The sequence below is a fragment of the Haemaphysalis longicornis genome, unplaced genomic scaffold, assembly GCF_048455015.1.
Source record: "Haemaphysalis longicornis isolate Haplotype H1 unplaced genomic scaffold, Haemaphysalis longicornis Haplotype H1 scaffold_6, whole genome shotgun sequence".
NCBI classification, from domain to species: Eukaryota; Metazoa; Arthropoda; class Arachnida; order Ixodida; family Ixodidae; genus Haemaphysalis; species Haemaphysalis longicornis.
In genome coordinates, this window is record NW_027526407.1 from 14,061,944 (window position 1) to 14,074,745 (window position 12,802).

The 12,802-nt window shown below is 47.4% G+C and overlaps 1 protein-coding gene across 2 annotated transcripts in view; it reads left to right on the forward strand.

The window, feature by feature from the left end:
* Positions 1-12,802, forward strand: part of LOC144142257 (MYG1 exonuclease-like) — a 33,267-nt gene that overhangs the window by 17,466 nt on the left and 2,999 nt on the right. The window contains exons 6-8 of one of the 2 annotated variants that reach the window (XM_077673623.1): positions 2,021-2,143; positions 8,185-8,393; positions 10,237-10,449. In XM_077673623.1, coding sequence (XP_077529749.1) covers positions 2,021-2,143; positions 8,185-8,393; positions 10,237-10,402 — 498 coding nt within the window. In that variant the 3' untranslated portion in view covers positions 10,403-10,449. The remainder of the gene's footprint in view (positions 1-2,020; positions 2,144-8,184; positions 8,394-10,236; positions 10,450-12,802) is intronic. The other variant, XM_077673624.1, reaches the window with a different exon arrangement.

Here is a 12,802-nt window from a genome sequence, read left to right on the forward strand (position 1 = left end):
TTCAACGAAATTTTTCGCACGTCCCGTCAATTTCGTTGTAGCGGGATTCGACTGTATCATTGCTATCGGGACTAGGCAGTCTTCGTAATAAACCGAACTTGTATTTTGTCTTCATGGCTCCTTTAATGTTCACTAGTACGATGAATTCCATAGTTAGCAACCAAATCGCTCAACTTAGCGCCTTCGTTACGTGCTAATGTGGCCTCGTGAATACAGATGCCGTTGTTATAACTGTGCCTGTGCTTACTGCGTCAAAAGCAAACTCGAAGCACATGACGGTCCAGTCCGCATAGTTGTGGTTCAAAGCTAACACTTTGCGATCACTAATGTGAAGGGTGAAATTGACTATTTCTTACGGAAGCTTGAGCAACTGGTGCACAAAAGAAAAAAAAAAAATAGAAGCAGCCCTCGATATCAGCTTGACAAGAAATGTCTTATGGCACAAAAAAAAAATGCAGCAACAAACATAAATGCCAGAGTAATGGTTCGGAAGGAACTGCGCAACGTTCACATGAATGCACGCTGCTCCGCAAAAATTTGAGGCTTGTATCCACAGAGCGCAGGAGCAGTTCACACGTTATATTTGATCCAAAATGTCTCACCTCTAACATTACAAGTACAGTAGCTGACCGATTTTCTCGGACCTGGAAGGGATAAAAGAGCAGTCCGGAAAAATTTGTGAGCCATTACTCTCCTATAGGACAACTGGTAGATCCTCAGGAAAGTCCGGAATATCCAGCAAGCCCGAATTTTTGGAGTCCGACGAAACGGTCGGCTGCTGTAGTAGGTAATATTCTGAAATGGCTTCTGTCAAGGGTACGTCGTGCCTCAATTTAAAAAATTGTTTCTGACGGGAGCGTGTAACGTGTTAGCACTGAGACACTAAGATTTTTTCATGCCTCTTCTAAATGCCCTATATATAACTCAGAAAAAAAGGCGCAAGTTTACAGTAAGGCAAATTTTTTTCAACCGTTTAATAAAAGAAAACGGCTTTGTTCATCCTGCCGCCAATAAGGTTCTCCCTCCCTTGTCAGCATTAGGTGCATTGCAGGGAAGCACTTTGCCGCCCTCCCGCTGGTTTCAAACGCATTGTAGAGGGCACATTTTCACCACGCTTTCAGTGGAGCATCCGTGGTATCATTCAACGCCATTCAAACTGTAATTTTTCTTATTTTTAATTTTTATTTTTTAACATGCCTAATTGAGTGACAGCGTCTGGTGGCGACATGCCGTCGTCCTGCGTTGCCGTAAAACAAAGTTTTGTGTCACTCAAGTTTCATGAGCTGTAAAATTAGTTCTAAGCAATGCATCGAAAACCCCTTCCTATGGTGCATTCACCAGTGTTCTTAGTATCGGAAAATACCATGCAGTAAAACCTCGTTACAAGAGACACTCAAGGGAGCCAAAAAACGTGTCTCTTGTAACCAAGGTCTCTTGTATGCAACGTTGCTAATATGGGGAACATTAGAAAACCAACCAAACCGCCTTCATTCAAGTGTCTCTTATAACCAAGTGTTTCTTGTAACAGTGTCTCTTGTAACGAGGTTTTACTGTATTTATTTGAATATAAGGCGAGGTTTTTTTCCAAAATTTATATTCTCAAAGTCATACCCCGCCTTATATTTGAATCTCAGTATATTTTACGGCAGTTTCTTATTACTCTCCAAACTGCACCCTTGCCTCATATTAGTGACCGCCTTATAATTGAATAAATACGGTATGAAGATTACAGTTTTATGGCCAACACTGTTTTGTATGTTGTTCCTCCAAAAATCCAAAAAAAAAGGCTCATTATCTCCGATTATCGTTGGAACTGATTGACTTACTCAAAAAATAGTGAAATATTTGAAATCATTGGGAAAAAAAAAAGCAGCAAGACTGGCACGTTTATTCATACAGTTCACTTAAAAATTAAACGAAATTGTTTTAAGACCCACGTCCCCCCTTAACGTTGGTTGGTGCAGCGAAAAGCGGCGTGCCCTTACTGGCTTCCTCCCCCCTCTTTCGTTCCCGGCTGCAGGAGCAGTTTGGGAAGGCCATGCGGCTGGCAGGCGAGGAGTTCCTCGAGCGGGTGCGCTTCTACGCCACCAGCTGGCTGCCGGCCCGCGACCTGGTCCTGTCAGCGCTGCAAAAACGCCACAAGGTGAGGGGGGCCACCAGCCGGGTGCTTTCAGACACGGCTGCCGACCCACGACGCTGGAGAGAGGCGCCTTTTCATTGTACAATTTCTGTTTAACGCATTTCTTCTTTGAAGGGGCTTTGTTGTTTACTTTATTTGCTTTATTCGAGAGATTTCGTGATTTGTGATGCCCCCAGCGCTTGTGCAGAAGCAAGTTAGAAGGTAGAATTTCAATTCTCCTGCCAAATCGTGTGCTTTCGTGATGTCTGCAATCATGCATATGTGCTGGGGCGCTTTGTTTACCGTTAGCCAACCTAGATGGCACCACCATACCACGACGGACCATCTCCTGCCTTTGTTTCTGACCGTATTTGTACCTGGCTTGTTTTGAAACATTCTGTTCGCTCGACAAATATGGTCACATAAGACACCATCGCTTACGCCAGTCGGCCAGTGTCATCTGAGACAACCCCAAAGCGCCACAGGTACAAGCAGCAGTGCGCATCGGTACTTCTATGATTACGTGTGCTTTCGTAACTTCCACTGTTTAAAGGGACACTGAAGTGATATGTAAACATTGCGGGATTACTAGCGCAAATTGTAGTCCGGAGTCCCCAGGCCATGTTTCGACCACTCTAGGCGCGTTTACGCGATTTTATTTAGTAGAAAAACTAATTAGAAAACGCTGTCCTCCTCTCTTTACGCTCGCCCATTTTCTGTGGCGTTTTCGTGTGACGTCAGGAGGGGATGAGCTGGCAATTGGCTGCGCCACGGCTGCGCTACTGCACGGCTCCCCGGCCGACAGAGTCAGTCGGCCCAGCGTCTCGTCCGCCGGCCGCCGACGGGTCGTCGCAATCAAGGAGGTTAAAAAAAAAATTGCTTGGTCGCAATTCGTTCGCTTAGTTGAAACGAAGCCAGGACACGTTTGTGAATGGAAGAATGTGCCTTTCTTTACTTGGTTTGTTTGTACACTGTATCTAGCTCCAAGTCAAGGTCGCTTCACACAAGCGCTGCACATGCGACGCTTCGCTGACTGGTACGCCAGTAGGAAAATATAAGGCCTCTTGAAGGCGGGAGAAGGGTCAGCGAAGTCAATATAGGTACTAAGGAAATAAAATCAACTGATATTTTTACCGTACAGCGTAAAACTAGGGCGCGGGAAGCACTTCTTTGCGCTGGGCGAACAAGCACAGCGGTCAGCAGCACGACTACGCATCTGCGAACGCTTTTCCGTCTACGAAATGCAATTGCTAGACGTGAGCTACTGTGGAAACTCGGGCGACGCTTACTGCACGATCGCAGTACAACAAATAGTCACCTAAGCGGCTTGAAATGCCAAAACTAAATAAAAGTGTAAACCGGTTGTACAATATATACCCTATATTAGCAAAGCATTCGCGTCCCGCTCCATAGCCTAGCGGTCTGGGGCGCTAGGATTTCACCGCTAATGTTTTGCGAGTCACGAGTTCGAATCCCCGCGGGAACGTGCTTTTTTTTTTTTTTTTTTGTAAGTTAACTTTTTTGTTTTCCGCCGATGTTTTCTATATTGAGTTCACCTTTTTTGGGGCCGCAATGTTCATGGCTACACGAACTAGTTCACAAAACGCGCGCAGGCTGGCACTGGCGCGCTAGCGAGTTCTCGTTGGCGTGCTGTTGCCATAAGCACCGACTGCTTGCAGGCAGTGGGCACAGGCCAGAATGAACAGACCCTTGGCCTGGTGCGAACACGCTTTTTACGATACAGGCATGAGGGAGGCAAGCTCCAAATATGGCGGGAAAGCGCATGACATTTGGGCGTCTGCGGGTACGCGGAGGAGCTGCGTAGGTCTCGGCTAGTGAATGCTACGACTACAAGCCGTCCTGGGAGGCTTATCTTGTGCATTTTACAGCCGACAACATGGCAGAAGCGCAGTACGATGATTACTGAGATATTGAGAATGCCCATCCAACAAAGCCATCGGTTATGTTTTACAGAACCGAAACCGAAACCGAAACTTGTGTGATTGCTAACCTTGGGCATCGTCCAATCACGGCGCCCCTCCTCTCAACGTCACAGCCTTAGTTGGTGCGGCCGCCGCAAACCGCGCATGGTAGTTTTTCTTCTTTCGCGCTTTGTAAAATAATTACCCATTTGTCAACGGGATAAACGATGAAAAGTGTGCTAATTTGAGCCAGTCTACGCAGTGCAAGCAAAAACGGGAGCTTGACAAATTCACTTCAGTGTCCCTTTAACCTCACCATTGTTACTACTATAAACAAAATTTGCCCTAAATGTAAGCGCGAATAGCTCGTTCGGCAAGCTTATAGGCCCTGCCTAATTTGCGTTTGCTTTTGCCGGCCTCAGCCAATCACACAGCTGGGCACATATGACATCATAGGTTCTGTTGCAGGAAATGAGCAAGTGGGTCGCACGGCCATTCCCTTTTTTCCTAATTATGTAGCTTATTTGAAACGTTTACGTTAAAAGTGGTTCCAGCATGATTCTAACCAGGCAATCTTTCGAATGAACCAAACTTGTGTTTTGTCTGTATGTCCCCTTTAAAAGTCTTTCTTGGGCTAGTTGAACACAGAAATTTTGGTCTGTCTGTCTGTCTGTCTGTCTGTCTGTCTGTCTGTCTCCATTCAGCGGTCCTGTCAAAGCTAATGCAGAAGTTGAACGATGCGCTTATATACCCACAGACATTTTACACCCACAAACAAATTTTATATCTACAATCAGAATGAAAAACTGCCTATGTCCCCTAATTTTCATCGTCATACTGTAAAAATAAACTTTTTGACCAAAGACCCATGTGCCTCCTTAAAAAAAAATGTGCGCCAACTTTGAGTCAAGCATACAAAGCCCACCGACGATGGAATCTTTTTTGCAAGGCCTTGCTTGCATGCGAATAGAAATTTTTTTACCTCTGTTTCGTCTTTTTCGTTTTTTGCGCAACCGGCTTGCAACAATTATCAGTTATAGCGAAGGAATTTCCTTGTCACTTGGATGTTGTTATAAGTGGACTAGACTGGAATACCCTCCTGCTTGAGGGCCTTTAGATGTATCTTGAATGGGTAAATAACTGAAGGGTCTAGCACCAAGTCGTCAGTCAGACTTTCTTTTTCACGGGCGTCGCTGGAGGCGTGCTTAGGCGCAGCCGGTGAGGTCGCAGTGTCGAGAGCAAACCTCGAGCTCGTTACTTGCCTGCGGTCACCGTGACTAGCGGCAATCAGGTTTGACACCCACAGAAGAGTCCAGTGGGCTCCATTCTGGGACGAGGAGGAAAGAGGGGCTAGGTGCTGGACAGCTTGTTTGTGCAACCATGAACACACGCGGGATAAGAATGGGGTGGAGTGCATTCGGCAGGCATTCTGAGATAATGAATGTCAGCCTACCATTATCACTGAAGATGAAAGTGTCTGACAGCTGCGTCTTACCGGTACTCACCTACGGGGCAGAAACTTGGAGGCTCGCTAAGAGGGCTCAACTTAAATTGAGGATGACTCAGCGGGCAATGGAGTGGAAGATGATAGGTGTAACATTAAGGGACGAGAAGAGAGCGGAGTGGGTCAGGGAACAAACGCGTGTTAAAGGGGCACTGACACAAAAATTTGGCATCTTGTTTTTTTCGTTGCGATAAGTAGCTAGTGACCTACTTATAACCTGTAGAAACCTCATTTGCTTCAGCGTGCGACGGTTGTTTAATTAGAGGGATTTTAAATGCGACCAGTCGCAGTTTCGGTTTCAGCGAGTGCCGCGAAACGATGGATTTTGTGGATTTTGTGTGAACAAAGTTGACCACGTGACCGTCGGAGGGATATCACAGAGCAGAGCCGCCGTAGCACTGTCGAATCCGCATCGACGGCAGTTTCTGCGAATGCCCCCACGTACTGATCTCGTGAGGCGCTTAATTAAAAAGCGACCGTGGATGTGACGCAGGCGCTGCGAGTGCAAATGCTACCGCGGCTAAAGAACGACGCGCGACGCTCGAGGCGGTGGGTGGCAAAACGCGCGCTGGGAGCAGCCGGCCGGTCTGCCTACAGGTCCGCCTACAGATGTGTTCGGCTCAGCACTGCGGCGGATATTCGAGTGCCGCTCTCGTAAGCGGTGCAGATGACAATTTTTAATGCAACCCGCCATCGCATCATTAACTCCTTTCTCATTTAAGCCACTATGGTCGGGACTTGGGGACAATTTCGTGCAGCGGTAACAAGCTATCACTCGAGCTACCTGCGCCGGCCTGGGCCACTTCGCAGCCGTGGCCGCCGCCTGCACAGCGACCGTGCGGCTAGCTCAGTGGGCTTTTCGTGCCTCCGGCGCGTTTTCGCATCCAATGGTAATAAACAGTAATAGAAACAGAGTGCCTGGAATCGCTGTAGAACTTTGGTCGCGGCCAGCTGCCCGATTAGCTGACGAAATCACGGCGCCTCCGCCGCCAACGATCGGGTCGTTCGTTCTCGAGAGCAGAAGCTCCGCCCTCCGGCCCTCCGATTGGAGCGGCGAGCCGGGCGAGCCCGCGTAAAACGCCGGTAGTGCGGAAGCGGCAAACACAAACTCGTGACGTGTTTGGATGTTGTTTATTTACAATTGCGCGTGGTCCTCTGCTGGCTGCTCGGTTGCGTTTCGCACACTTCAAAAATGATTTTAAATATGTTCTAGGCTGTATTCGCCGCTGATATTTTGCAGATGATGTATATGTGTTCCCACCAATCTATCTCCGACGTTATCTCGCCTTCAAAATTTTGTGTCAGTGCCCCTTTAAGGACATCTTAGTAGAAATTAAGAAGAAGAAATGGACGTGGGCAGGGCATGTAATGCGGAAGCACCAGAGTGGACCCCTAGAGAAGGCAAGCGTGGCAGGGGGCGGCAGAAAGTTGGGTGGGCAGATGACAGCAATAAGTTGGGGGGGATAAATAGGTCGCAGTTAGCGGTGGACCGGGATTATTGGAGATCTGTGGGAGAGGCCCTTGTCCTGCAGTGGGCGTAGATTGGCTGATGATGATGATGGTGGTGGTGGTGATGATAATGATGAACACACGCACACTTGCGGCCTGTGCGGGGAAACACGCTTGTCTGTTGTCACCCACGTTTGCCACCCCCATCCTCCTGCCTGAGTCTGTCTGCCCGTCTCCGGAGGACAATACCCATGCTTCGTTCACAGTACGCACACACTCACTGTGTCGTGGGCACAAGCTAAGTGTAGCAAGATACACATGCGCTCATGACACACGTGCAACATTAACAAACAAGTAAAATCTACCGCAAATCTATACACCAATGTATACAATGACACCCCATGTTACATTGTCATGGGAGCTGCGAAAATGCACTCTGTAAACTGGCCTCTCAAGCCCTGCTTACTTACCACCAGTCAAATTGACGCCATTTAAAAACACAAGGACAGTGTTCATTTCGAGTCTCTATATTTTTTTTGTTTACATCATCTGGTGCACGGTTTTCAAAAATCAAGAACAGGGCTTTAACTTGATTTCTTCTTGTTTTGAGGGAGCATGTTTGCTGTTGTTTGGTCTTTGAAAGGACAGATGCCAGAGTGGCAGAACCCGGCCAGTATTGCCAATGCAGCTTGACAGGAACCACGAGCCTTTTTTTTTTTTTTTTTCTTCTTCTTCTTGTCAGTGAGTACACGACAGGCACTTGCATACTGGCGGAATGTTCCGGTCGAGAGAACTCGTGCATGGTGGGCCACCAGAGAAGGTGGTTGTAGTTACTGTGTGACTTCAATCGAAGTATGCATACCGAATGGCTTTTTATGTTGTTTTTTTTTTTTAATCCTGTAGCCCAGATAGCAAGCAAAAGGGGGTTAGTGTTCTTCTGTTGAACAGCTGATTCCTCTTTTTATTTTGTATCATTTTTTTTTTACCCAGCTCTGAAACAGCGCACCAACTGCCCCATTGATGTTAACCAAGAGAGGGGAAAGAACGGTCCCCTGCGGCACACCTTGGCCTCCAACAGGGACGGGGGCGCTTGTGTGTCGCCAACTCAAGGAGCAAAACCTTGCTGCCTAATCTCGAGCGTTGCGGTTGGTCGAGCGCTTGTGCGTGCGCGTTTGTTTCGTGCCATGCAGGTCGGTGGTGGCGATGGGGAGATGGCAAAGGGGGCTGGCAGCAGCATAGTGACCCTGTCGCAAGGGGGCTGCCCCTGGAAAGAGCACCTGCTGGCCCTGGAGGAAGAGCTGGACATCGCGGGGGAGGTCAAGTTTGTCCTCTACCAGGACCAGGCAGGCAGCTGGCGCGTCCAGGGGGTGCCCCGTACCAGCGGGTCGTTTGAATGCCGGTGAGCGAGGGGGCTGTGTTCCGCCCTGTTCGGCGCTCTCCCCGGGAATTTTCGAAAGGTGGACATTTTCAAAAAGTTCCTCGAAAAGTCCGCAAGAAAGGGCCACGAAAATAATTACCCAATGATAAGTAATAAAGGAAACACACTGGCCTTTCACAACGGGAGCCACTGTCTCCAACTATCTAGACCGGCGGGAAGATCATAGGACGGCTATCTTGGATCCGTCAATGGCTTACCTCCAACAAAATGGGCACTGCACATATTCTTGCCCACTTTGGCAGCTGCCATTCGGTTCCATTGACACTGTGTCAAAAAAGCAATCTACACTTGTCTTCAGCACACAGATGTGCTAGGACGAAAAGGTCAACAACCACTTCCTCTACCACACAGCGTATCCGTTGCGTTCTCTGGTCCTGAAACATGGCCATGCTGAAAGGAGAAAAAACTTTGTTCCCGGCGAGCAATTAGAATTAGAATGTGCGCAACTCACGACGCAACAGTTTATTTTGGTTTTATGTGTGATGTCGTGCTGAAATGTGCTGCGAGGAATTTTGAATTTGGGATGTTTCTGCAACTGACGACAACTTTTCCCTGGCCTTCACCCAACGAGTGATGTCCACCGTGGTCGCTTCATCCAAATTCTTCCGTTTTGTTTCGCAACCATGGCTCCAAAGACATCCTGCCGCGAACAAAACGAACATGCACCATGCTATAGTGACCACCACACTTCACTGGTCTCCATGTCAGCAGAGCACGCAACACCTCCCCTCAGTTTCCCCCTTCCCTTTCGCATCCCGTCACACCCTGCATTCTTGTGATCGTGAGGCTAGCGCATTGAGCAGGTGTTGAAGGCATAGAGTTTCTTAGCAAGTCTTGAAGGTAACCCAAGCGATGTGGCGTGCGAGAAGTCATCATTGTCATTGCCCACAACTCCATCAGGAGAAGCGTACTTGCTGAGGCACTTGCGTAGCAGCATTTGAAATATGGAATGGAACGGGAGACGAGAGTTCGATACACGCATACAAAAGTGCTATACTTTTAAGTGCACAGTACATTAGGGCCGCTGCTTGTCGTCGTAGCTCGCTCGCAGGACCCAAGTAGAGCCACACAGCATTCCGTTGTCGCGGCGTAACCCAGAGGCTTTGACAGCCAAGCGGTTTATATAGTCATAAGCGTTCAAAACTCGTGAACCGCTGGCACTTGTCCTACATCACCCTGTTGTTTAGCGCAGAGAAAACTGTAGGTACATTTGAGGGAAAATAAGCGTAATTAATCACCAGCAATCGCGTTCATTTAGTAAGGAACACTCATCGGGTTGGTTTTTACGATAGTAGTAAGCGACAAAAAGTGGCAGTGCAATGCCCGCACGTGCGGGAGGAAAGAAAAGCAAGCACAAAAAGAACAGAACTCCCGCTGGTGCGGTTTCAGGCAGGGGGCGCGCGAGCACTGCGAAAGCGAGAAATTTGAATTGCATGGGGTGGTAGCAGTATGCGGATAATGGCGCTACAGCCCATTATGGCAAATCACTGCTCTGCACTTCCGACAGCTTTCACATTGGGTGGAACGGCTTTAATTTTTTATTGCATAGGATTTCCACGGAAATGTTTTGGCTGTTCAATATATGTGATAATTCCATATATCTGGGTTCAACGTATCCGGGATCGACTGCATTACAAAGAATGGTCGCCTTAAGACCTTCCGAAAAGGCAGTTGAAGTTACGGGGGAGTTGGGTAGCAGATTCCATTCCCTCATCGCTCCAGGAAAGAAACCGAGCCTGAAGCAGCGACTGTGGGGCACTGGAGGGAGATTTGGTGCGTGCTGTGACGGAGCCTTGTGGTGCAGGGTGTTCCTGCCCGAGGAGTGGCGGGGCCTGCGAGACGAGCAGCTGTGCCAGGTGGCGGGCATCGAGGGCTGCATCTTCGTCCACGCCAGTGGCTTCATCGGGGGCCACCAGACCAGGGAGGGCGCCACCCAGATGGCCCTGCACACCCTCAAGGCCACCGCCTAGGACAACCACCACCCGGGTGACGGGGGGGGCCTCAGACGCTCGGCCAGGTGACGTGTGGCGTTTGCCAAGCAAAAGTTTGTCTGTGTAACCACTGAACGCCACTGTCAATGCCGTTCAAAGCGAATGACATTAACCAACATTCGCCCATGCAGGTCCACGCTGCAAAGGGAATGTCATTTGATAGCGGTAGTACTGATGGCTAGGTAACTCGCACAATTGCAGTGTAATAGTGTAAATGCATCCGTAATGTTTTTATACGCTCTAACAGTGTGAAAACAAAACTAATTGGCTTCTTTGTAAGCAAGAAAGTGAGCATCGTTGTTCAGTAGAACGGAAAGTTGAGCTAGTTGGATCTGATTCGAATTTAAAGCGTAAGGCACTATATTTAAAGCACTACATCGGTCAAACCAGTCGCTGCTTTAATGTGAGGCAGCGCGAGAGTAAAATTCCACGAAAGGAACGCCAAACTAATCTCGCACTACATTGTAAAGCTTGCAAAGGGTGCCAACCAGCTTTTAGGAGTGTGACAGCAGGTTATGTGCACAAAGATGAGATGTACCAACTCATTGTGGAAGTTTACAAAAAATTGGCCGCAAATCTGCTCCTTTCGTTGCAAATGTCGTCGAAAGACGATAGTCTTTATCGACTTTTGCCAAGTAAATGCCTCCCTTCACTTTACCGCTCACCTCTCATGTTGTTCCTCTTGCGTCGCGCTCCTCCCAAGGTAAAGACGCCAAAGGTTTGCTTAAATCATTTTAAATTTGCCGCGTTCCACTGCTCCAAACCGGGTGTCTCGATGCGAACGCTGCCGTACGGCGAAGACGCGCGTTAATCGAGGCGCCCTACTTCAGCGTCTACAGAACCGCGTTTCCCTACTCCACGTGCATTGCAAGCAGAACGTGGAACCATTCTAGTGGAACCTTGCGTAACTGTTGCCGGTTGATTTCTTAAAATGGCGCCAGAAGCTTTAGTGGCGCGGGCGACAGCAGGCGACGGCGGAGTGAATTCTTTTCCTGCAGTTGATGGAGTATTTAATTTCGCAAAAGTCAAGCATGTTTGATTTTTTTAAAGGAACACTGCAAATATCACTTCTGTATTGATTTGTTGTCTCATATTTGCGTAATGTCTTGTTCTTCTTCAACAATGTTGACAAATATGAACATTATACCGGACATAGACGGGTAGATTTAACTGTGACTATATAAGACTATTGCGCAGGCATTGTTTTGCTTTGGCCGGGTGGCTGAATCGGGTCACAGACAGACAGACATACAGACATACAGACAGACCAAAATTTCTGGGTTTAAGTAGCCCAAGAAAGACTATCGTCTTTAATAAGGAAATTGGGAGACACATGCATCGCCCAGCCATCAGTAACACTACAGGAGAATGAAGTTAAGGGGGCAGGGTGGTGTTAGAGCTGGTTTCTTTATTTATTTACAAACCAGTTTTAATTAAACTGCACAGCTTTATGGAGTTTGTGTTGATCCCAAATCCACAACTACATTTTTTGTGAGTTGATTATTTTTGAGAGAACTAATGACTAATTGCCATTATTTTGGGTCACAATTACAGAATAACTACTCCATACAGAATGCTCATTACCCCATGGCTAGGCAGACACATGACTAAAGAATACAACATTTGAAGAACTTTTTTGATTGAGCTATTTTTGGTCATTTTACAACACACTGAACTTCACTCCTCCCATGCTCTGCCAGAAATGGCTCACAGGTGGTGCCGATTGAACACAATAATAATTTTACAAAGCCTCCACCTAAAAAATTTGTTTCCAACCTTATATTCTCCACATATTTAGGTATTAAAAGCAAAAAAAAAAGAGTTGTACCTGCTCTGGGTGCTGAGATATCCGAGGGTGAAATGCTAGCGTAGCGTTGCAAGAAAAGTGCTGTTTCCTCCTCGAATTCTGCGCGAACTGCGCTGTAGGCTGCATTTTAAAATGCTATTTACAATTAAATATGGTGGCTTATGATGAGGAAATTTGCAGACATACAAAAATGGCTGTGGATGTTGCAAATGCTATTTCCCAGAAAACGATTTTTTGTGCGGTTTTTGTCCCCAAAGACCCATCTGCCCCCTTAAATTTTTGGATGCAACAATCGAAATTCACACGGGATGGTAACGCAAAAAAAAAAAAAAAGCTATCTTCATGTTTTTTGCACATGTGTCGTGATCTTACAAGACAGGTTGGTAATGGAGCTGTATTTAGGTAGAAGCAACATGGCAAAGCTTTGTGTTTTTTTTTTTTTTTTTGTAAAGCAACATTCAGAGCAGATTATTGACTTCCTGATAGTTTCGTGATGGGCCACCACTGTCAGGGCTACTGATTCGGTTCGGAAGTTAATGCAAATGTCTTCCCCGAACTCATTCAGTCTGGAA